General features: G+C 41.6%; 1 protein-coding gene across 1 annotated transcript in view; it reads right to left on the reverse strand.

Moving 5' to 3' along the window:
• CDH13 (cadherin 13) overlaps window positions 1–27,050 on the reverse strand; it is a 921,815-nt gene that overhangs the window by 287,300 nt on the left and 607,465 nt on the right. Inside the window, exon 6 of the mRNA XM_012730735.1 lies at window positions 9,521–9,665. Coding sequence (XP_012586189.1) covers window positions 9,521–9,665 — 145 coding nt within the window. The remainder of the gene's footprint in view (window positions 1–9,520; window positions 9,666–27,050) is intronic.

Here is a 27,050-nt window from a genome sequence, read left to right on the forward strand (position 1 = left end):
ACACACACACACACACACACACACACACACACACACACAACTGCTGTATCCCACACACAGATAAGGGCATGCTCTGTATACCCAGCATGGAAGATCTGGACTCATGTTCTCATTTTCATGGGTAAACTGGTTACAGAACAGAGTGTGTTGTACATGTTGGGGAAAATGAAAGGGCTCAGGACTCAGTCTGTGTATGAATCACAGCTTTACCACTGACCAGCTGTGTGACCCTGGGAAGCAACCTGTCCTCCTGAGCTTCTGTTTCTTCAATTATAAAATAATTTTAAGGATTTCATTAAAAGATAGGTATAGTAGCATGATCAGTATCCAGATGTGGAGAGATCACAGTGATACCTTATCTCTGCTTCAATACCCAGGGAGGGACCATCTTCCTCCCTCAGTTTAGGTGAGATACTCCTGATGGGCATCTTCCTCTCCCTCTGCAGCAGTGACAAGCTGCCCAGGCTGTATTTAGAGTCTTCCGTCCTCACTAGTCTGCAAAAGCTGTGGGTCGGGACCTATGACCGATTTATGTACCCCCCCCCCACAATAAGCAGCAGTGTGCCTGGCACACAACAAGCACTTGTGAGAAATTTGTTGAGGGAATGAATATATTGCCAATAGTGACATTTATTCTAAAATCAAACAGAAAAGGAAATTTATGGTGATTCCCACTTTCTGCCATTTGGGGCCATTTGTTCATTGAATGGGATTTATCGAGTTGTCATCGTGTGCCTGGAACTCGCTGCTAAATGCTAAAATTCAAGGCAAAGAGAATACTGTCCAGTTCCCTTGAGTTTATGTCTTAGAAAGAAAACTGAAGGTAAAACCCAGCTCATACTTGAGGACAATTTATACACCTATTAAGGTTTATAGTATTACCATAATACCATACATAAGGCATCAGTTACAATAATCCCATGTCATGAAATGAGTCAATATTTAGTATTCCTCCATTCATCATGGCTCATCAAGACAATCTTACGTGATCTCTTCTCTCCACCTCCACCACTACCCCCCAGTGCAGGCCAGGCTCCCCCTTAAAACACTAACACAGCCCACTCAGCTCTCCACTGCTCTCCACTGAGGAACACAGACCATCTTTTACCTGCAAAATCAGATTTTACACCTTCCTCTTTAAAACACCCCAGGGCTTCTATTAAATTTAAAATGTAATCAAAACTAATGGAGCTCTAAAACTGGAATCTGCAAACTTTTTCTAAAGACTATAATGGAGCAGGCTTTTATAAACATATTATATACATATATGCACATGTATGTGCATGTGGCATACATGCATATTTATTTACTTGAGGGTGAATATAGTTTTGCTTCATGGGACATTAAGACTGTGTCCCATTTCTACCAGCATCACATGAAAACATCATAGTCAATGCTGACATGGATGGGCATGGCCATTCCAATAAAAATAGTAACCAAAGAGAAATAGGCACAGGGGCTGGTTTAACTCATGGCCCATAGTCTGCTGACATCTGTTGAGAAGGACCTTGTCTTTGCCTGTCTCCTTGAACCTACCTGGAACTATTCTTGCTGGGATTCTCTACCTTGCTGGCCTCTTCTCTGTCCTTCCATACCTTTTGCATATTTTGATCCTTCTACTTAATACCTTTACATGGCAGTTTCCTTCATTCTCTTGGATCTCAGTTTAAATGCCACCTTAGAGAAGCTCTCCTTGACCTCATTGTCATTCTCTTATCACCTCTTTATCCAAAGGACCTAAATGCTCTTGTTTATCCATTTCATTGTTAATTATCTTTCTGCTCTCATTAAAATGAAAATGCTTTAAGTGTAGAGTCCTCTCAAGTACTTAGAATATTGTCTAGCCACAGAAGTTTCTTTATAAATACTAGTTGAATAAGTCTGCTTATAAATATTTGTTGAATGAAATATTTCAACCCAGGAACTGAGTTGAAGTAGTGTTTCCTTGACACTATGGCTGCTTCATACCATTACAGATTTGCAGTCTGTTCTGCTCAGCTGCTGACCTAAAAATAACTGGATTATTCAGAGAGGATCCCTAGGTATCAGAGTGGATGCCATTAGCAAACCTGTGCTCTTTGTTGTAACAACTCAAGGACTTTCATCTTTGTTTTGCAGTTGCTCTATTTGACTGGAAATTTCTGCCAAATTATTTATTGTAGAATGGTCACTGAGTTTCTAAAGCGACCAATGTTTCTCTACTCTCCTTTCACTATTATTCAATTTTAACTCAGCTAATTACTTTTGTCTATTTTACTTTTCAATATCTGATGTCATAAATCCCTCCCTCTCCCAAATGTAGGGTGATGTGGGGAAAGCTATCATCTTGATTCTTAAACTGGGCTCAACAAATTAGTGGGTAACAGCTTCCACATGTTTTATGAGCAAGTAATCTCCATGAGGTCAGGGAACCTATCTCTGAGTCCACTAGACTAGACGCAGTGCCTAGAATGTGAAGGTATAACATGAGGAGGATGAGGGTAAATGATTGGCAGAGGGGAGACTGACACAAAAGGCTGGCCAGAAGCAAGGACTTCATGAGTAGAGCGAGTGTCAAGTAGAGAATGATATCTGTCTCTTGAATTCGTATCCAACCACATATGAACCCAGGTGGAGAGAGGGCTATGAATGAAAATGAGAACTGTTTTCAGAGTCACTCACAGAAAAGATGATACATGTATTTTTATTGGTTGGGCATCTTTTCCACAGAACTAAGGTGTCCAGCATTCTCCCCATCTTCTCAAGCCCTATGGTATCTTTCAAAACCCTCAGTGGGCCGGGCAGTGAATGACTGAAATATATGAAGAGTGGCCATCAGGGAGTACTGGGGCATGAAGGAGGGATAAATTGGCTTGCTTTGGAGCCCTTATAAGACATCGCTGGGGGACCCCAGACAGAGTTAGGAGCAACCTAAAGAGGATTGAGTTTCTTGAGTAGCTAGCAAAGTTCAATACTTCTGATATGCTTTATTTCTGAATTTTTTTCTTTAGAGAGATATCTCTGATCAAATTACACAACTCTTTCATAATTTTTGTCTTATGGTCCACTGCACTGGAGCAACTTGTTACATAATTCAAGCACCACCTAATCCAATTTGAATGACACTGAAGCAAGTTAATAACGCCTAGTCCTTGGCAGCATCCTAGTGAAGACTCCTCAGATGGCTCCAGAAGAGAAGAGAGACTAAGGTTCTCAATATCAGACCCTGTCCTGAAATACTGAATTTAAGAGGATTCTAGAACAAGGAAGGTCGTAATCTACAGTTGCAGCCAGAGTCTTGGAGATACTGGACATATTGGAGATACCGGACACAAACTTGGAGATACTGGACATATTTCAGAAGAACAAGTAAGAATGCCCCACCAGTGGGCTTGTTAAGGGGAAGGAAGTCCTAAAATAACTCTGCAGAGTCTTGTTGACTCTATCCCCTACTCCAACTTTCTGGATTCCACCAACTACTCCAGTGATTGGAAAACTACAACTCCCAGCAGCACCAAGAAGAAAACTGTGAGGACCCAAGGGCGGAGCTAAGCAGGAATCCTGGGACTTTGGGGAAGAAATAGTGAGCAGTTTTCCAACTGTCGCTCTGGAGAGGTAACAGTTCTCTCTGTGGAGCAACTGCTCTCAGATTGTGTGACTGGGGCTGGCAGCTTTAGTTTGAGACTAGAGCTCCAAGTTAGCCTCTGCTGGTAAAGTATTCCAGCTACTTTGTATCCCTCTCTCTTTCCCTGGGTTGTTTCCTTTCCCTTCCCCCCCCCTTTTTTTTTAATAATAAACCCATTACCCTTTTTATGTGTGCCTGCAGAAAATTACATTTTGAATGTGCGGGTGAGGCCCCACAGACAGGCAGCCCACGTCCATCCACTCTGAGCTACCCTGTAACAGGTTCACATGTAAAAAGAAAGAACACTGCAGTGTCCTCTTGTGTGAGTTACAGCAAGATACAAATGAAACCTTGTGATGAGAAGCCTCACCCCACCGTGAGTCTAAATGTACCTGGCCTCTATCCCAGCAATCCCACTGTGTGTTTCTTTATTTTAAAGAAACTGTTTACCAAGGCGGGGGGGGGGGGCAGATATTTTCTCCCCTGTGGAACTGATTATGAGTGTGGGAAAATGAGCACAACTTATACCAGCAGGCCTGGCTAACGAGACAAGGGTAGAGCCAGATGCAAACTATTGAGAACAATGATGTCACTTGATATTTATTGATTTAAAAGACTGTCCTTAGTACAAAAAAAAAAAAAAAAAAAAGAGAGAGAGTTACAGGAAAGAGGGTAGTTCTCTGCTTCTATAAATTTGTGTGAGCATACCAAGTGCCCTGGGCCAGGCTCCACAGAAAGCCCTAGAACCACGCTCCCCGAGATGGTGATATGGGGCAATCACACTTTTTCACCCACAAAAGAAAAACTGAATAGCTTTTCTTTTTACTCTTTAAGAAGTGTGTTTATTAAAGAAGAGCAAAGTAGCCAGATGCTCGTGTTCCAGAAGCCCATGGGGTTGGTTGGGATGGCTGTAAATGGAAAAAACTTCAATGTGAATGTCCAAAATACCAGCACAGGAAAGCCAGGCAGTTGGTGGACTGAAAGTCACATTGCTGTTACAACAAATGGACAAGTGACCCAGAAAGGGAATGTATGATAGGTCACACCAAGCAGAGGAATTTCTTTGAGTGAGGTCTCAAATGTCAAGTATCAGATAAATAAAAGAAAAATCTTGATTGAGCCTAAGCTGTTTTGGAAAACAGTGGCTGTCAAGCAAAACTGAGAGCCCTAGGTCATCTGCCCCAAAGCTACCTACTGGCTGTTGTTCCAAAGGTCTGACATGACAGGAATTCTTTAAAAATTAAAGTAACCATGTCTTGCAGACCAGAAACTTGGGTGGTTCTCGGAAGAAAAATAAAAGACAAAACCTCTGACCTCACATTACCTCTTCTGGGATGTTACTTCTGCCCCTCCTCCTAGGGGCAGGGATGTGGCTTCCTTGGGGACTTGCCACATCTCCCTTCTGAAGTGTGTTTCTGTTGCTGCTCAGCTGCTTATCAGGAGGGAATGGGCAGTGCCTGCAGGCTTATAGCTCTACCTTTGAGTGTTGAACTGTGCAGGTACAAAGCAGATGCCTAACAATATTGGATGAGAAAAAAATGGAGTGAGAGGAAGCCAAGAAGGCAGGGTCCTTGGGCTTCCAGAAGGTGGTAGAAGGGGATTTAGCTGCTATTCCCTCTGCTTCTTCCTCAGGCTGAGGAAGTGTCAACACACATTCAATGAGGGGCATTGCTTGTGAACAAGAACCAGCTCTAAATCCTGCCTGCATCTAAACAGCAAGGTCAATGTCACTATCTAAAGAGGAGGCATGATGTCACACACATAGTGGGGGAGGAGGTGGGGTTTCCTCCTCCCCTGCTATCTCACAAAGCCCCACCTTTGCAGGTGGTGAGGGCCATTCTCTTCTGCTCTGCTGACATTCAGGGTGGCCCAAGCATAGGAGATGAACATAGCGCCTAAGTCTTACTGCAAGACTTTTCTAGAACCCAGGCCTGGCCAGAATAAAAGTCTCCTAGGACAGTCTGCTAGAGGTGGGGGTGTGGTAAGGGATGGGGAGCCCATGCCTGAGGCCTCTGCACTGGGAAATAGCTAATGTGTGTCTTTTATGTTGTTTCCTAGGGAACCTCCACCAGCACTGGAACTCACCTCTGCTCACTCTGGTTGCTGGCTTGGTGCAGTGTCTCAAATTGCTGGCTTTCCTTCTTGTAGCACTCCTCCCTGGGACCCTGGACCTCCCAGGCATGCCATATCCCGGGACCTGCTCTTGCAAGTCCTGCCCACCATGGCTCATGGTCAGCCCTTCCCAAAGATGAGCAGAGGATTAGAGCTGGCAAGACCCTTAGAAGCTGGTGTCAGCGAGGCTCTGTGGGGCTTGTCATGTGTGTCCTTCAGCCCCCTGCTTCCTCCTCTTGGTATGTCTTAGGCATTCAGAAAACACCAGACTCACACAGAGCTCTGCTGGCCCCGTGGAGCAGTCAGAGCCTGGCCTTGGGTCCCATAAATCAACGCCTGAGATGCCACAAAAGGAACAGCTCATAATCTACAAAGTTCAAAGACCATTATTTTCTGTTGATCTGGCTTCATCCAGTAACGATCCCCCAAAACAATACCCTGGAGTTCAGTGCTGAGCAGATAGGAATGGCCTCCTGTCTGCACAGAGATAAATATGGGTGACCTTCCTCTGTGATGGATTGAGCTGATGGCATCCAGGTATACGGGAACACAGAAATGATGCGGGGTATGGTGGGAGATGGATGTTCCTTCACAGCGACTGCATGTCTCTTTGCTTTACCCTCCCTATAGGGCACACACCAGAATAATAAGAATGATTATAGCATTAACAGCACATTGGCATTTCTTGAACATTTATTATATTCTAAGTGCTGAGTGAAGCTCATTGTCTCATTTGATCCTTGCAAATGGTCCTCTAGGACAGATACCCTTACAGCCCCATCTCATGTGCAGACCAGGCAATTGAGATTTCTAGAAGCTTTACTAACCTACCTGAGGTCTCACTTTCCTAAGGAGCTAGTAGAGCATCCAGCCTAGCTTGAGTCCCCAGGCTTTAGTGCGGGACCAGCTACATCATGTGGGACTCAGTGCAAAGTGAAAACACAGGTACCGTGGTGTTTCTTAATAATTATGAATACTTATTAAGAACTTTGAGATGGTGAGGACACAGGGTTGACACTGCTTAACCCTACAGCCCTAGCAAAGGCTCATATTGCATTAAAAGTGATTCAATAACTGGTTATTTGGTTGGAAAAACTGATTATTTTCTGTTAAGGGCAAAGTCAGTCCATCTGAGAGAAATGTAGAAAATCCACCTCAATTAGGCCTGCAGGGAGTCCACAGGAAGGAGACAGAGCTGGCTTTCTCTTACATGGTGCCAGGAGAGGCTGTGCCTTGAAGTCAGACAGGCTTGGAACCCTGCTCATGCAGTGGGTGGAACCTTTGGGCAGGCTCCTGGGCCTCTCCCAGGTGCCATCGTCTCACCTGGAACAAGGGGAGCATGGCGCCTGACCCTCAGGCTAGGAGTGGGTAGAGTGGAGAAGTTGTTATCCTGCCGCCACAGACCTCAGTACACACTAAGTGCTCAAATAAATGCTGTACGAGTCGCTTGTGGAAGGGGCACAAGAGCATATGACACGAAGGGAGATAACACAGGCTGGTCCTAAACAGAGTCCCTCACCCACCATTTGTGTGAGCGGGGGAAAGTGACCTCACTCATTCCAGAGTCAGCAGCTGCCTTTGTGGGGTGGATCTGGTACAAAGTCTAGGACACGGTCCCATGCACTGTGGAAGAACAAGGCACTAGGGAAGTTGGAGGAGCTTGTTGTTACAGGCATCAAGGTTGCTGCTGCCACTGAGAAAATGGGTAGGCTGGAGAGGGGGCTGTGAAAAGGGATCCCCCTTCTTTCCCAGATGCCCCTGTCCTCATGGATGCTTCTGTATCATACTGCCTGAGTTCTTTTGCATGTGCCAAGGAACATAGGTGACTTTTCCTCTGAAAGTTTCCCCCAACACTTTCACTCAAGAATGACCCCAAATTTGACAGACTCCAATTCCTGCATTAGCACCAGAGGTGCTGAAACAGAAACAGTGATTCAGGCTGAAATCTGCATAACTGGAGGGAGCTGCTCCCTACAGCTGCCAGAGTCTTTGTGCATTTTTATAGGATAATACCAGTCGTAAATAGAATTTTGAGGTGGCTTATGTTTTCCTGGAGATGCGTCCACCCTAACTGAATTGCTTTAAGCTTTAAGAAATTCAATGTGTATAAAGGATTCCATTTTTCTTTGAGGATATGACATGTATATAAAGCAATAAAATTTGAAATTCTTTTTGAAACTTTAGGGAAGGACACGGTGGGAGGAAAATTGGACATCGTCTAATCATATACACACATAATATACAAAGACACGCACAAACTCACAGTCGCCTCAAATGTAACCATCGTCATTTACATTTAGAACACTTTTCCAGCACATCTGGAATTCTAGTCACACACACACAGGGCCTGGTTCCACAGACGGAAACGGGGAATCATTGTTCTGCTCAAACTCTAGCCTCTGTAAAATCTTTCCACTGTGCTTCTCCGAACTTGTTCTACACATCAGCTTGTTTCAGAAGAGTTCTGTAAATTGCAACCCCTAATTCCACAGCCTCTCTCAGAAGAAGGCCTTTTTTCAAAAGCAGCCTCCTGGGCAGAGCCCTGGGGAAGTTTTACCAGAAATGATCTGAGTATCCACCCTCCCCTACCCACTCTCATGGCCTTGGGCTGCATCACTCCTCCCGCTCCAACCACTCCTCACCTTCCAGCCACTTCTGGGAACAAAGCTTCCCTCCTGATCCAGCATCCAGGAGCCTCTAGATTTTTAAAGAACACACCCAGACCCCTACAGGAGAGGGTGGCTCCCAACCCTCTAATGACATACACAGAGAGCCAGCTCCTTGAAGATGAACAGAGACTTTTGGCACCTTGCATACATTTATTCACTGGGTAGGCAGGTTACCATGACAACACTTCTAGAGCCTCCTGTATCCTGTGTTATTGATATATCCCATCAATTCACCAAAGGGGGAAACACCAGTTAAAGCAGTTCTCAGGCTTCCAACTCCTGTCTGGCCTTTTGAGTGACTCTTACTTATTTGTTTTGGCATAATCTACACACAGCGACAGCAATGCCATTTAGATGGCGCTTTCCCCCCAGATGTATTTTAAACTCAAAGTCCAGCATTATAATTGGGATTTTTCTACTTTGTTCTTTACTTTCTCAAACATTATACTCAGGAGTGACTTCTGCTGGGACAGAATGCCGTAATTAGTATCTACTGGGCCACAAAATGGAGCTCTGAATGTTAACCTTTCTTCACTGACAGAAAGGTTAAAAGTGGGGACAAGATAACAGGAGTTCCCTGGTGGCCTTAAGTGATTTCCATTATAATAGGCACGTGTTTTTCCAGAGAGAAATACAATGTCTTGCCTTTGGCTTTTTGACTGAAGACAAAAAGATTTCTCCAAGCTAATTGAGAAAGGTAAAATATTCTACCCATTTCCACCCAAAATGATTCTTAATAAAATACCATCATGAAAATAAAAAACTGAGAAGCATGTAAAGAGGTCCTTAATTTACTTCAAAGCCCTGTTACACCAAGGTCATCCCTGGGTCGTCACGAGGTGAGCTAGAGATTTGCTTTTGTCCAACATCACACATGCACCAGAGATTGAAATGAGGGTCATCCCTTCAAGGATCACCCTTCAGTGACAGGAAGGTATTTTCAATGTTTGCAAGACCCCACTCATGCTCTGGGGTGCAACTTTGCAGCTCTTGCTTTTACACAGGGAAATAACATGAGAATATTGATACATTTCAACAAGGTAGAGTGGCAATGAGACAAGCCTCTGGAATCCCAAAAGAAGGTTGGTCGCCATTTCCTGAGCCATCATGCTATTGGCGGACGAGTTTAACTTACCTGTGGGTGATCCTTCCATGACATGGCCGATGTAGGGGCCTTCGCGAAAGATCGGTCTGTTGTCATTCTGATCAATCACAATGACTTCCAGAGGGACTGGCCCCTCAAGAGTTCTGCCATTGCCATCAGTAGTCTCCACAAATAGCTATTGGAACAGAGATTGGAGGAGAAAGAAGGCATTAATTCATTATGAAAATGGAAATCAGGTTCTATAGAGAAAAGTAGGTTATATCAGCAATTTTACGAGCCCTTGGCAATATTCAAACTTCTGTCTCAATGGGTAGTTACTGGGACTAGAATAGAAACTAAACATTACAGAATAAAAGACAAAGATCAGTTCATGCTAGGTCCCCCCTTGGGAAATTAACAATTAATTCATCAAGTCTGAAAAGATAGCTCCCCCCCTAAAAAAAAAGGGGGAAAACACAATCAGCCAGAGCTGAGAAAATGTGCTTACATTGTCATTGTTCCTGTTTTTCCAACATCATTATGCTTAAAAGGGATGTTGTACTAATAAAAATAATTGACTAAGCAGTTATGAACAGAGTCCATTAAGAAATAACTGAAAGTGTTTATGGTAATGCTTAGGAGAAATTCAGGTCAGTAAGAATTTATAGAGTCTTCTTGAGGCAAGGAGGGCATTGGCAGGGGTTCTGAATGAGAACCTTAGGATTCTTTATAATCTAGGGGGTGTTTCACAATTCCACAAAGCACTTCCATACAGGAACACCATCAGATTTCAAAGATGAAAATTGCAGCATTAAACCCCAGTTTTATTGTTTGTCTTGGAAACATGACATTTCCAGGTGAACTTTAGCACAATGGCTTCAGCCCTTACTTCTTCCATCCAGTATTTCTGAAAAACAGCCATGCACATTTTAGAACAAAGTGATTGAAAGCCTATTAGTTTATGCCAGATGCCACTAGTTGTAAAACTTCTATCTTATCTAACTAACAGTAGGCTATGGGTGAGGTGATTTTGATAAACAAATTTGACTGAATCTCACGATTTCGATCTGTAAAGTCCTGTCCTGTCCCATTTGCTAAACAAAACTGGCCAAAACTCATGCAGGATCTCCTCTGGGAGCCCAGCCCCCACCAACAAAGCAGGTGCAGCCATCAGCAGCCTCAGCCTGGGCGGCTTCCCCTCCTAGTCACCTGCACTCACTTTCTAGTGCGGCTCTCCCCACAACGAAGCTCCCTCTCTAGCTCACCTGGAGGCTCCTGCTCCAGCTCCTGCGTAGAAGAAACTTGGGATCCCTTAGCTCCCATAAGCCCCGATACGGGCTGTTGCTCTGACCTTTCACTTCCTGTGCCTATTCAGCCTTGACTGAACTGAGTGCCAACAGGGACATTTCTCCTTAGATGTGAGGTGGTCCCTACAGGGAAGGTAGGCCAAGTGTCCCGGTCAGAAAAGATTTCTGTGTTTGGAATTCCAGCACTACTTCTCACTAGTTATGCGACTGGAAGTGATATGCTTAATCTCAGATTTCTCATCTGTGAAGTGGGGTTAATAAGAGACCCATGTTAGGAATAGTAACCACCCAGTGCTGGCCCCAGCTCACTATTGTGCTAGACATGTACTGACTCTCATAGCCACCCCGGGAGCCCCTTGCCAGGAGGGAATGGCTGCAAATGGAGGTCAAGAGGCAGAGCCTTGGCTTGAGTTAGAGTTCAACCATCAGAACCCGTATTTCTACATACTTCATAGAATGCCTGTCACACAACGGATCTCAAGACAGTGGCTGCAATTATGGTCATCCACGCTAGTGTTAAGCTAACACAAATTAGGCAAATGAAAGATGGTTTACAAATCAGCACCATCCTACCTGCCTGCGGGTATTTTAATCAGTGTCCTTCTGTAAAGTAGATGGCAAGTTTCTACAAAAGCCACAAAGGAGTTGTATTGCTTGTTCCATTAGGCTGCCACCCCTGTTTTGGCCTGAGATTGAATGTGGAAATGTTCACGCAGCATTTTCTACTAATGAAATAGCATCTCTTTGACTACATGTCCAGTGAAAGTGCTGGTTGGACAAACATTTGAGTCGTGACATGCAAGAACACAGCGTTAGCTATAACTGTTCTTAACTGTGCTCAATTACTTGCAATATACACAAAATAGTTTGTGCATCAAATGTGTGTAATATATACATATGGGCAATATTTGAAGGCAGTAAGCAAAAATGAAGCCAGATATTACTGGGTACCTGTTCTGCCACCAGCCCAGGCCGGGTAGGTTCATCGTCTGTTCAGGCAGCTTGAGAGAGATCCTTGGAGCACTTGGCTTTGTCCCCGCAGGTTAGGGGAAACACGCCAGCAGGGAGACAGGAACGTGGGCCCCGGGGGAATCCCTGTAGCTCTTCCTTTGACAGTATCCCCCGCACTCTGCCCCACAGTCAGTCACTTGGGGTCACTTGCCAGGAGGGAATGGACACAAATAGAGGCTGAACCTTGACTTGACCCGTGAAGTCATAGCTCACGGTCCTCCGCTCCCGTGCTCCAGCCTCTGCAGCTGCTCTAATATGCTCAGTGTCTTGCACAGGTGCACCAGTACGATCAGGCGAGCGTGCAAGACCACAGGTGTCGATAATTTATGCTAATGGGGGGAGTGGAAAAGACCTGATCATTTCCATTTACCCTGCAGTATCCGAGGAGAGGAATATTTTTCATTTTTCTTTAGCATTATTTCATCTGTTCACTAGCAAATTCACAAACACACACATGCTTTAATTTCTGGCGCAGATAAAAGAATGCAGGGGCACTTTAAGTAGGAAGAAATGACATAGAGTATTTTAACATCTATCTGCACACAAAGGAAGTCTTACCAAGTGAACTTTTGAAACTGCTTTTTAAAACTGTTATGAGAATATTGCTAAACAAAGGAAATCCAAACACAGCCTTGGGGTAATGTCACATAACAATGAAGCCAAAATAGCTAAGGAGTTGGCTTTAACTGAACCAAAAAAAGCAAAACAAACAAACAAAAACAAAAAGTCTAAAAACAACAAATCTCTGGGGTCTGAATCTTTAAGCTTCCACATTAGACAAATCCTGGCTGGTATCACAATCCATGGTAGCTGTGTATGCCAAGAAATAAAAACCACACATATACACAAACCCCCAAGGACCAACCAAATATGTTGAAACTGGGAGGAGCAGGACCCAAATCCATCTCAACATAATGAAGACAGACACTAAAGACACAATTGATTAGGATGGAAGCAGAACGTTGAGTTGAATCTCATCAAAAAAATGATATAACTGGATGATTTGAGAGCATTTAATGTTGTAACAGCACCCCAAGTTTGACTCCTGGATCTTTTAATGGGCAACAATATCATCAGAAACCAAGACCTTTGGAACAGCGCTTAAAGAAAACAAAGTGCTCATGAGGGACTATCACTGATTTTAAAGTTAAAATTAGTTTAAAATTCATTGAAGACTTACATGTCTGTCCTTACACTGATTATTGGATAGCAAACAGTGAGCACAAAAGATGCTCTTACATAAGGCGACAGGTAAGGGACTGATCTATTACAGCCAGGTTGGCCAACATGTGCCAGTCACTAGCCACATGGGGCTATTTAAATTTCAGTTTAATAAAGATAAATAAAATTTAAAACCCAGACTTTTTTTTTTTTTTTTTTTGCTGCACTAGCCAGGCTCAAGGGCTCAACGGCATCTCCACATGGTACCTAGTGGCTACCGTGTAGATATAAACCATTCTTGTAATTGCAGAGTTCCTTTGGACAATGTTGGGCACCCACGTGGTGAAGAGACAATTTGTATATTGGATATGGAAGTACCTACTTTAGACAATATAAAATTGGGATTCTAGAAAAGATCATGCTCAATGAAGTGAGAAAGAAAAAGAAAAATATCGAATGATTTCACTCATTGGAGGAATACAGGAGAACGAAATAAAGGATAGGTGAAAAAATAACAATAATAATAAAACAACAAAACTAGCAGGCAACCATAAATAAGAGATATTCTGTGAAGGAGGTGGGGAAGGGATTAAAACAGGGGAGAGAGGGCCCTCCCTGGTGGTGCAGCAAGTTAAAGCACAGCACTGAGAATCTAAAGTCGCTTCCGCCTGAGTTCGATTCCCGACTGCCCCGGAGGTGACCACATGACGTGGCAAGACCTCTCCTGACCCTCCTGCTGCTCCCCTCAGCAGTGTACTTTGTCGATCTGCCTGTTCTGCTCCCCACTCTGTCTCTGGTGAAGCCTCTCACCACCCCTGAGCCTCTGGCCTGTACCCCAGTTCTGTATGCACAAATAAATAAATCTTAAAAAAAAAAAAAACAGGGGAGAGAAGCACAAGGGACTATGGGGGGAAATGGTGGTGGCAATTTTACAGGGAATACATAATGTAAAATTTGTAATTACAAAATATATATTTAAAAGATACTGGGAGGTCTTATTGCTGAGAGAACATTTAAGTTGAGACTTGAATGTCAAGAAAGGAGAAGGAAGTAACTATGCAAAAATCCACAGAAAAGGAACTGGAAAGCAGAAACAGCTCGTATATACTAGGGGTTGTGTTGCTACAAGATGAAGTTCAAGGGATTGGGATCCACTCAACTCCAATGATGTATACTGAGGTTTATCCCGATATAGCATTCTTTAGATGAAACAATTTGGACAAAGTGAGAAGAGGCATTTTTTCTGTGAATTGCTGGGTAGGCAGATGTGGTGGAGGAAGTATATCATGCTTATTTCTAACGACGGGAGACACAGCACAGTGAGTAAAAGATATATAACAGGGAATACTTACTTTTCAAAACCCATGTTAGCAGTGTGGATGACAATTAAGCAGCCAGTTATGCATGAAGAAGTTATAAATACAGCCTTGTCTTCCTAATCACTCAAAATAAAGGAACATGCTATTCCGAGGAGTTTCCAAAGCTGAGAATATGACCCATAGCCAGCAATGCCAAACTTTATGAAATAAGTCCTTAAATTTCAGGGGCACCACCCAGGGGCAAAGGAAAAGTATTCAGTGGTGTTCTGACCTCCCCACCTTTCCAGCTGAAATACCCCAACTACAAATCCTTAGTCTGAAAAGACTAATGCAGTGTTTGTTTTTTTGAATTATAAGATATAGTCTAAGGGCTGTGTCTGGGTCTCCAGAAACAAAACACACTGGAATGCAGGCAAGGGAGGGATGCTAATACCTGTTCTTTACTCTTGAAGGGAAATGCCACCAAGTAGAGACCTACTGTAAGACAACACACAGGTAGCTTAGGTAGAAAGCAAAGAGGTAATTGTGCAAAGGAAACTGAAATCACCATGCCTCTCACCACCTTGAGTTCAAAGCCTAATATTCTTACTTAAAGCCTTTGTTCTTGGGAATAAAAAGTGCGGTTATAGGCTCTGCAACACTGGCACCACCTGAGAGATAGTTAGACATGCGCACTCTCAGGCCCCAACCAGAAACAACTGAGGGAGCCCCTAAACTTTATCCCCATTTCTAGGGGATTCATATCCATGCTACTGTTTGTATAGTGCTGTCCTGGGGCACAGGGTTTGGAAGTGGAAGACCAAGGGCCTTGCAGAGCTTGGACATGGCTTCCCAGATCCAGATGCATTAAAGTAACTTATAGAGAGCAGAGTGTACCCCTGCTAGGAAGGGTACCATGCTGCACTGGGGTTCACTTATCCCCCCTCCCAACCCAGGCACACAGACTGGATAGAGTGGGAGCTTGCTGCAGATCAGTCTGCAGCAGCCTTTTACAGGTACCTGCAGACAGGCAAACAGACATATAAAAATGTGCACACACTGTTATATACACCTGCACACAGAAACACACAAAAATTTAACACACAGACATGCACAGACACAAACACACATACACACCAACATAACCTCATCCACCCATAGCATACACACAGAGAGATTAAAAACACACACAAACCTACAGCTGCAATAAAAATCAGTTTTTCTGATCTCCTAGTATCCAACTGAGCATAATACACATAAAGCATCTTTGGTCTGAACACTTTCTGAAAAGATGCCAAAAAGGAAGGAGAGAGAAGAGAACTGCTTACTAGGTAAGAACTGAAAAGTTGCAGAAATCAAAGTAGAAGAGAGAGGGAGCTCTGTGGGGTGGGAGAGCCATGTCACTGAAAGCCCTCGCAGAGGTCCCTGAAGAGCTGTGAATGGGCACTGGGTTTGGGAGACCTGATATTCAGTCCCCCCCATGGACTGGACCCCAGCTCTGAGCAGGCCATGCTTCTCCTGGCCTCTGTGTTTCTGTGGTGTTAATAAAAGCCTGCATAGCTACTTCATAGGATCTTGGCACAGATTCAGTAAAATAAATTAATGTGATAATGTTGCTGAATTTTAACCCAACTCCGACTGCCTGGCACTCTGAAACCCTCCTACCAAGCATGGGCTCCTTCCTGCTATCCCCAGTGACCTCCATTCATCCCTCACCGCACAGCCCAGATATCATCACTGCTGGGGAAGATCCTTGTTACCCTCGAGACTGCAGAAGTGTCCCTGGTTTACAATGGGGGGGGGGTAGCAAGGACTGCAGAAGTGTCCCTGTTGAACACTTCCCACGTGCTCATTTGTGTGACAATTTCATGTGACAGTGTCTGCTTCACTGACTGGCCCCCCTAAAGACAGAGGAGTCAATCTCCCAGCCCAGTGACAAATCTCCAAGGGTGAGGCTCAACATGTGTCACATAACAGGTCCGGATTTAATACTTATTACAGAGCCCTCATCTAAAGAGGCACATCCTGTTTAAGAGATTGGCCTTGGCCTCAGTGTCAGCCATCTGTCCCTTCCTTCCATCTCTGGCACCTGAAAGCTGAGAGTTGGTCCCTGTTCTGTGAACTGCAGGTCAGTTCATTGAGGTCTTAGTTCATGGACAAGAAACACAGAGGAGAGCAATACCAAAGTATATCAAACTGACCACTTGCCTTTTAAAAGAAAGAAACTAACATATATTTGGAATTCTATGCATGTCAAAAACAACTTGGGAAATACCCAAGGCAGCGAAACTCAGAAATCTAAGTGGTCCATGTTCTATGTGCTCGGAGGGAATGACTTATTAGGTCCGATTCCTGAATCATGGGCCTCTTTGTGCTCGCAAAGTGTTTGTCCATGGACTCCTCTTATTTTTGATTAATTCTCGTTAGTATCAAGTAACAGTGTTATTTACTTAGTAGCTTTGCTTTACTTTGATTGTTATGTTTCACTATTACCTTCTCCAAGGTAAAATGATTCACAAATGTAGGGGTATGATGAGCTTATTAGTAGTTTTTCTGAACATAAATGAAGATACACATTAAAATACACTGAGAGCCCCTGTGCAGACGGTGACACCCCCACATGCGGCAAAGCAGGGATGTCACAGCAGCTTTTCCTCAACACTCCTGGGATGTCATGGACTTTCTGGAAAGAAGAAAGGTGTCCTTATAAATGCAGTTCTCACGTGACACAGTGAATAAATGGGGATTCAAGTCACCCTTATCTATTTAAAGCAAAATGTACTTTAGCCTAGGGCAGAGACATGAAGGCACCACACGAACACAAGCCAATCAATCGCTCCACTCCAGAGGCCATGAGTGTGGGGAGGAAGGTAATAAGAGCTGATGTCTGAGCCCCATACAGGAGGAGAAAGGATGTGCGACCTTTGAAATGGAGAGGAGGTGAGGTGCAGTTGGCCGAAAAACTTTGGCTGATACCCCTAGGTTTCTCTCCTTCTGTAACTTGGGGTGTCTGTACCAGACGCATGAGCTGTCAAGAGACAATACACGAACCAATGACTATTTAAGCCAAGCAATGTATTATAATAATGGACAGGGGAGGTAGGTAAAGAGCAGATAAAATCCTTTAAAAGTAAAGCAGGAACACGATAAACCAAATTATAAAGCGCATACAAGCATACTGGCCTTTAGCATCACAACAGACCATTAACATCTTGCCCTTCATTTGGCTCATCATCTCATCTGTTTATGAAAGACGTAATTTAGTCAGACAAAATCTGATAGTGTGATCTAACCCAAAGAGATGAACTGATGAAATACAAAATGTGCTACAAGGTTTTTTGGGTGAAGGCCAACATGAAGAAGCTGGCTCTTAAAAGTCATTATTTTTTATAATATGAAGTGACCCAAGCAACAGATGTCAAGTTTGAATCAAAAGAATAAGAAACAATGCACAGCACATTATGGACTGAAGAGTCACTTTGGAGGAAACAATTTAGAAAACATTCCAATAACCTCTTACAACTCTGATAATTCTGCTTCAGACCAATATTCAAATGAAATAACACACACACATATTACAAATTGCTTATTGAGATGATGCAGCTCAATATCTGGTTAAACAGTGGATTGTGGGTATGCCCACCTGCTTTTCCACTGTTTATTATGGAATCATGTACAATGAAGCAAATAGATGAGCTATGATTCTAACATGATGTGACTCAGTTTCCCTTTTAAACACAGATAAGTTGTCTCTTACTCAGGTAAGCATACTCCCTCCAAACACTAAACTGGATGCTACCTTTATACCGTCCCTGGAATACCTCTTTTAGAACATCTACTTGGGACAGTTTAAGGTCACAAATAAAGATGGGTCTCACTGCATTCACTACAAATCCAACTTTTATAATAGTGAAGATTTACAATGCTGGAAACATACAATGATAACTAGATATTCACTATGTGTAATGGGACTAAACACAGGACTGGAAAATATTGGTCTATAAGTGCAGACATATAGAGACTCATATAAAACCTTGAAATGCATATGTAAAATAAGATGCCAGTGTTTCCCTCGAGAGTGGACCAGGAGAAAGATGCGATCTAATGGTTAGAAAGGTGCTATTGACACAGCACCAGTCTCTATGCAATGAGATGGAACCTCAATGAGATGCAATTTTTCTGGAAGGTGGTTGGAAAATATGTCTCCAGAACCTCAAAGATGTTCACAGTTTCAAAAAAAATTACATAAACATTTCATGGAAATAAAGAAGCCCACACAGACTTCTCTATGTTAGTGTGAGTTTATTTATAACAGATGATCTTTAAAGGTTGAGAGCAGTTGGAAGATCTTGAAAAATACTTTATTTTCCACTCTGGATATAATGTTTGTTGTAATAAAAACAAAAAAGAAAAAAGAACCCACATTTATGTTATTCATATGAAACCTTTTTTTCCCCACTTCTGAGTTGTTACATATTTAATCAATATAGTGTCATAATCATTTATTATAGATTTACTTGGTAGAGACAAATATTCTAACACAGATTAGATTCTATACATAGATTACATATATCCATGTTCCAAGTAGATCATCAGCAACTCCAATGCAGGCACATGATTTTCTACCTATTCCTAATTAAATGTCTTGAATAAAGAAAAGCAAGGATAGATATATTTATTGTGTTTCTGTTTGCCATTCTCACATCTTTTCTATTTTCCTATATCTCACAAAAATTCATCCGAGCTTCTCAACCAAAAACAAATTACAGTAGGCTTTGAGTCAGAAGTCTACCTTTAAATTTCAGCTCTGCTACCTACAAAGTAAGCAGCAAGTGTAAAGGCCTTCCCAGAGATTTTAGTGTCATAATTCTAGAACCTGTGGCTGTGTTAGGCTATATGGCAAAGGAGAATTAAGTTTGTTGATCAGCAGACCTTAAAATAGATAATTTTGGATTATGTGGATGGGTCCAATGTAATCACAAAAATCCTTGACAGGGAGGGAGAGTAGAGGATCTGAATAATACTACACAGTCATAGTGAGCTTTGAAGTTGAAGGAAGAGCCACAAACCAAGAAATATAGACAGCTACCAGTTGCTTTCTTAGCCAGGATTCTCCTTTATACCATCCAGAAGTCTCCAGAAGTAGATGAATGAAAGTAGGTGCTATTAAACATCATGCCAAGACAATAGGTTTAAACCAAGACACAATCTAAACTACATGGTCATTCACATCTTATTTAGTGACTTCTGATTCCAGCTCTCTGTTTGCCCAAGTAGCATTTTTGTTTTTTGTTGTACTTATTGTTAAAGGAATGAAAAGATAAATAAGCTTGTGTGTAGCACAATTCCCGGTACTTAGGAAATTCTACACAAAAACGTGTTAGATCAAGGTGAGGATGTGGTGACATTATTGTTCACTTATTCCCAATAGACCTTTATTTAGACTTCTGCAAATGTGGATTCAGCACTCTCTATTCAATTCTTATTTGTCAGTCATTACCCCCTCTGAAATTACTTTTTCATTATAGTAATCCAGAATTCTTTTTGACACCAATCACTTGCATTTAAAGAGATTTTTCTCAGCTTTATTCATTTACCAAAGTTGAGTCTCATTATGGACCAGCTCCTGGAGAGTTCCCAGGGAAAAGATATTTTTAGCCTTTTGTAACATCCCTCCCTCTTCATTACATAGCTCTGTGTGTAGTCTCCCCTTGATGGACTGGGTGTTTACAGCTCCCCGAAAAAGATCAAAGGGGTGATAAAAGTTTCCTACTATTAGATTATTAATTAAAGAGCCTGATACTATTATCAAATGTTCTTTGTAAAACTTGCTCTATTTAAAGCTGTATTATTTGCCTTGTCAATTTGAAAATTTATTTCTAAAAGTGCATTTTTATCAAACATAGTGAAAACTTCTTTTTTATTATGTATGCATGCTCACAACCAGGATGGACTTTGAGGGTATTTTTCTATTTCATTTTTCAAAGTAAGTTTAATTATGTGGGGGAAAATCTATGCAGATATTTAAAATAACTTAAGCAGCTTGGGTAAGTCTCAGTGAACATCCACTACCCCAAGAGGGGCACAGGCTGAAAACTGTAATTGGTTCAAGTAGAGTTTATATAAACCAAACATGTTGGAATTATGCCAGATCCATTAAGAATATGTACAGGGGTTAAGGGGATTTTTGTGCAAAGATGAGACATATAATACTTTTGAGAACAAATCAGTAGGAGAAATCACTGGGGATTTTATTTTCACATGTCTTTCTCTCTGAAGGAAAATAGAATAGGGGAATAGAATGGAATGCAATTTTCTCTTTGTTTACAGTCCTAAAGTAATTTTCTCAAATAGGTCTTAAAAATGTCTTATAAAACATGATGCTCTCCAAAAAAGTCAAAGTGTAGCCTAATAAATTCCAGGTGGATGAATGTATTAAGAGAAAAAAGTCATTGCATGTTTATATAATGGAGTGGAGAGTGTTAAAGACATAATTTATTATGTGAATTGCTGAAAGATTAAACTATTTAAATACACGATTTTATATGACTAAAGCAGAAGATAAACAGAAAACTGAGAAAAACATTTATATCCAATAAAACAGAAACTTACTATTCTAAAGAGCTGGTTTAAAATGAGTAGGGAGATATGAAAATGACCTAAATGCTCAGAACAGATGAGTGGATCAAGAAGATGTGGTATATAGACACAGTTGAATACTACTCAGAGATAAAAAATGATAAACTCTGTGGCAACATGGATAGAACTGGAAGGGATTATTCTAAATGAAGTGAGCCAGAAGAAAAAAGAAATACTAGATGATTTCACTTATGTGTGGAATCTAGAGAAACCAAACAAAGGATCAGACAAAGGCAAACTGTAAGACTGAACCCTGAAAACAGACTGTAGACATACTCAGGAGGGGAGAGGAGGAGAGAAGTGGGTGGAGTGTGGTGGAGGACTGTGAGCATTTCAGTGGTGGGAAAACTATGGTGATCATACTTGAGGGAAGAAATACTGTATTATGAAAAATAAACAAGGATGTTTTTTTAAAAATCAATAAAAATTTCACAAAACACGAAAAAAAGCAATAAACACATTATAAAATTAGAGAGGTTTAGCTTTTGTTTTACAAACTTGCCAAAATAATTAGAAAAATCTAATAGTCAGTGTTTAGAAGCAAATTCTCAATTATGATGAAATTAAAACATGTTCTGAACTGCAATTCATCCATATGCATCATAAATCTTGATAGCATGTGATTTCACTTATGGAGATGGAGCCTGGGGCTGTATGTGTGTGTGGTGGGGGAGTAAGAGGTGGTAGTAGGGTGGGCTGAGGTATTTACTAATATATATATATATATATATATATATATATGTATGTGTATATATATATATATATACAAGTTATGTTTAAAAATAGGAAAATATATAAACAGCATTAATATTCTAAAAGGATGTTAATGAAATAAACTGGTATCAGCACAAAGTAGGACATTATATTGTCAAAATACTTCAAAGAAAGAAAAATTGAGTGGTATGGAGTTCATGTATGAAGAAAAATAACATATGCTATTTAATGCAAGCTTAAACCAAATGAAGACAATGCACTTTAAGAGCATATTGCAATATTAGCAGTGGCTTTATTGCAGGTGATTTTGTTACTTTGCTTCTCCCTGCTTTTCCAGACTTTTTGTTATGGGCATATGCTAATTTCAGAATTAAAAAAAATAATCTATGACATTTTTAAAGAAGATTTATTTAGTTATGAATATGTAATACGGGCCAGAAGTATGGGAAATAAAAGGATTCACCAGAGACAGTGGGGAGCCAAACAGACAGATCTACTGAAATACATTGCTGAGGGGAGCAGCGGGCAAGAGAGAGAGGTCTGCTGTGCCATGTGAGACAGCCCCCTGGCTGGGGATGAACTTGTGCTGTAGTGGCTGCAGAGAGCTTCACAGTGCTGCAGTTAAATCTCTTGCACTACCAGGGAGGCCCCAGAATCTATGAAATTTATCTAAAATTTGTACCTGACTTGGATAGGGACTACAGATGGGCTACTATTTATTACAAATGGTAGCTAAAGTGTCCTCCACACTTCAGGATATTGGAACATCTCAGCCTTAATGGTAAAGCAGATACAAGCAAGTATTAGGTGTTCTGAGGTCAGGGGTCATCAGAAACTAGCAGAATGAGAATGGGTCTTTTTTTTTTTTTTTTTTTTTGCTTTTCACAGGTCTGAGTTTTGGATAAAAATGTTTGTTGCAAATAACAGAACTTTACTATCTGGAATCTGCTCCCATCAGCTTTTACAGAGTCATTGCTGTTGTCAGAGTCTGCCTTTTCTCTGAGGTTTCACTTTTAATCTCATGGAAGAATTCTGAGAACCAGGAAACTGCTGAGGTTTCAGGTTTAACTTTAGATTCAGGGAAAATTGGCCAATATCCTAATTTTACTCTGTAACTGTGATTTTAAACCTATTCAGTTACTTTTTTAGAATCTCAATATGCTCATCTTTAAAATGGGAGAGTGGGACTAGTGTTGTGATGGGAGAACATGAGGTCGGAAAGTATATCACATACTGGGCACATAGCAATGTGAAGTCAGTAGTAGCTCTCTGAATCCCACCGTGAAGCAAGAAAACCATCCCTTGAACACCAAGTTCCTGATTAGTCCTCACAAGCTCAAAGTCTGACACACTTTCTGAAAGAAAGTGCCTTAAGAAGCAGAAGATAGTGCATGGGTGAATTGGTGGTGGGAATTTCATGGGAAACCATGCATTGATTGTACAAAAATGAAGGATGAGTTGCCATGTACTCTATCCAGTTTCCCTCCATGGTGGTAACACTTGCAAAAACTATCGCAAAGTGTTGCGAGCACTGACGTCACTGTCATTCTGGATTTACTCAATTTCCTGTATTATTTGTGTGTGTGCACCTGCACACACATCTGTATATTTAGTTCTATGTTCATATCCATCAGCACACTAAAGATGTAGAGCAGTGTCACTTCCAAGTGTCACCTGTTGGGAACTTTGCTTTTAATAATTGATTCTGCATCTTGTTTTGGGTGTGTATTCAAAAAGAAAGCAGAGTCTTGAAAAGATATCTGCACATCTGTGTTCATAGCAGTATATGTACCAACAGCTTAGAGGTGGACGTGACTTAAGTGTCTGCGAACAAATGAGTGGTAAAAGGAATTGTGGTCTGTGCATACAATGTAATGCTATTCAGCCTTAAAAAGGAAGGGAATCCTGCCACACATTATAACAGGGACAACCTTGAGAACACTGTTAAGAAGCCAGTCACAAAATGACAGGCACTGTATGATTCCTCTTATAGGAAGTATCTCAAATAGTCAAGTTCAAGATGTAGGGGAGTGGTGGCTGGATGAAGAGGGAAAGGAATGGGAGCTGTTATCAGGGGAATAGAGTTTCCGATTTGCAAGATGAGAGTGATGGAGTCTGTTTCACAACAATGTGAATATAGTTAATATTACTGAAATGTACTCTTAAAAATTATTCAGATGGAAAACTTTACCTTATATGCTTTCTTATAATAAAACGAAAAGTTTAATTTGCATGGAGTCACCTGGAAACTTGAGGAATGTGGATTTAGAAAGGCCTCTGTGCACCCTGGAGTCTGTGCTAAGTCACCCCCAGTAGGACTGAGGCTTCAGCACACAGACTGCCCTGGGCAAACCTTCCCCAGGTAGCTCAGGCTCCTCTCCCCTTGTGAAACAGAAGGTGCTAAGACCCAGTGGATTTGGGTTGGAGCAGTTCAACGAGGTGGCTGTGGGTTTAATACACATGCTGGCTGGTGAAAAGACCCCAGGAGACACAAACACAAATAGTTTGGGCTGCTGGGTTTGAGCCAGGGCCAGTATGTGGCTGAATTGCCCCCTTTGGTCTTCCACATTTTTTTTCTTTAGGAATTTCAAACCAACGGACTGTCTTTGCAAGGGAAGAATCAGAATTAACTCCTAGGTGGAGAGTGATCATCAACCTGATCACTAGTCCTCTTCCTCTCATCCATCCCATCAGCATTTCCTGTACGTTTTCTATCCTATATGTCATATCTCTCACTCTGTTGGTGACCCATCGGCTAAACCATCCTCTCTCACCCCTGCTACCTCGATCATCTCCTTATTCCTTCTCTGCTCCTACTCTCACGCCCACACTCAACCCACCTCACAGTTTTCCAAATTGCTTCTAACTTTCTAGGTTGCACCTTTTACACTTTTGCTTTCCAACCATCTCCCAAATTTTTTCCAGATTCTTCACAGTGGCGCACAGCAACCTGAAGGGAATCTTGGTTGTCCTAGAAACAGCTTCATCACTCTTGGAGCCCCTCTAGTCCAGCCACACACCCTTTCTTGGTGTTCTTCAAGTCTGCTAACTTAACTTCCATTGTGGGGTCTCTGAAGACACTGCAATGCTCTTTCCTGAGGAGGCTTCATGGCTCCCTTCCTTCAATGCACGCATGCCCATCCTCCAGCCAGAGCCCGCGCTGAACTACTGGACTGAGCCATCAAGGTGCACCTCTTATCCTAAGCTGTTGCCATGGCTCTTCCCCTTACAGGCCTTTTAGACAGCTACTTCTCTGCTGCCTGTTACCTCTACAGGCCTGTCATTTTACAAGGACAGGGACTCTGTCTGTCTTGTCCCCTCAGCACAGTAGAACACTGATTTCATAGAGTAGGTTTTCAGTAAATGTAGCCAATGAACAGTGAATGAGTTAAGGGCTTTTAGTTTATAAGAAAGTCTCTCTTGCTTTCTTTCTTTCTTTTTTTTTTTTTCTAGAAGACAGATCAATAGACATGATGGAAGTGCCACTTGTCTTTTGAGAATTCCCTGAAGGTGAACCCGGCCAAAAGGCAATACATTAAGGATTCAACAAAAGCATGTCCTGTCTATTTAAGAGGAAGAAACCAAATTCACTGAAGTTGCTATAACTATCTAAAGAGTGAAAACACATTTTACATGGGATTATTCATGATTTGGCAATGACTGATAGGAAATGATTTTGTTCTGACACGCATATTACTAATAAGCATATTTAAATGAAGGAAAATAAAGCATGTGGAACTTAATACAAATTCTAGCTCACCAAAGTGATTCCATCTGTCCCTGTCTTTACAAATGAGGTAATGAAAGTTACAGGAATTGAGTTGTATTTCTTAAATAAATCTCTCTTTACTATTCTTATAACCCTTATTCAGTGTCTCTTGTTTGATATTTTACTTGTGCATAAAGTGCCTTAAACAGACAGATATAACTGTGTCATGATCCAGGTGCATTCTGTTAGGGTTTTCTGGTTTTCTACCCAGATTGTTCCATATTGTCTCTTTTGGCCAGATGTTTTGGCCAGACAGGTCTGAGCTTCAGAGCACAGACCATCCATTTTACAATAAGCTTGCCTTTCACTTTGCTCTGGACTATCCAGACTTCCCCTGGCACAGTGCCACCAAGTTCCTCAAGTACCCTGGACAACCTGGAATAAATGTGCCAATGTAACTTGTTACTTTGCTCATGACATCCCTTTCTGCATGATTCTAGGCCCTGCAGAGATAAAGTTGGATACAGACCAACCGCTACCTATGTTGTGCAGCTAATGGCCCACAAAGCATGCTATTACCATATAAAGGGTAAATGTTAGTGATTCGTAATTTATCTGATATCTCCCTTCTCTTACATTTTTTATTTTTTAGGGTGAACTACATGAGTTTGCAAATTTTGTAGTTGAAACATAATAAAATTATGGTTAATTCCACATTTTATCCTAAAACTCTTGCAAAGGCATGAGCATGGGTAGTGCTGACCATGGTTCTGAACTACGATAATCCTGCAAAGTGATGCTATTTCTCCAGTCTTTGGAAGAGTGGCAATTTTCTATTCCTCGCAGGATTTGCCTCAGATGAGAGGGTAGTATCTGATGGGACAGAAAGGTCATGATTATCAGGGGAGGCATTGCTAGTAAGGTGTTTCCAAGAAAAACAAAAAGGTTTTTATTTTGTTTTGTTGTTTGGTGAAAAATTCTAGTGAAACAGAGTAAACAGTTTCATCTCTGGCAAGGTGAGTAGGAAAGATATACCGTGTACCCTCACTTTGGGTTCATATGAAATACTGTGTTCTACTTCTGATTCCCACTTAAATATATTTCCTTATACTCCTATCTGTCTTTTAACTCTTTTATTTATCACATGATATGCTTATTTATGAAATCTGTACAGGTGATACATTTGGTATATACCATGTTCTCTTCTACTTTTTCAGTTTAACTAAGCATTTAACATACATCATATTTAACTTTCTGAGATTTTACTTCTTTGGTCACTGTAGTAAACAGGAAGGGAAACGGTGGATTTTATATATTCCAGTGGAAATGCATAAATGCATGGGGTCATTTGGTCATTTTCCTGCTACAGAAGACATACCACAGCTTCAGAATGTACAAAGTTCCATGATGGTGTGGAAAGTTACCAGATCTTTGTAGGTAAAGGGAATTTTCTTAAGTGTGGTTGTGGTCAAACTAAGTTTTGGAAGAGTTTTCTATGAGTACAAGGATGGGGAATGAGATTCTGGGGAGATAAAACAGTGTGAAGGTATAAAGTATCACAATACTATAAAGTAGATGCCAGTGTAACAGCTCAGATCCACCCTGATAACTGTTTCTGTAAATGAAGCACTGAAATACAGTTGCATGCATTCATTTATCTATTGTCCAAAGCTGTGTTTGCACCAGAACAGCAGATTTGAATAGGTACAAAAGAGTCGATGGCTCACAAAGCCTAAAATACG

Source organism: Condylura cristata, unplaced genomic scaffold (genome assembly GCF_000260355.1).
Source record: "Condylura cristata isolate star-nosed mole 26May11 unplaced genomic scaffold, ConCri1.0 scaffold00028, whole genome shotgun sequence".
Lineage (NCBI taxonomy): Eukaryota > Metazoa > Chordata > Mammalia > Eulipotyphla > Talpidae > Condylura > Condylura cristata.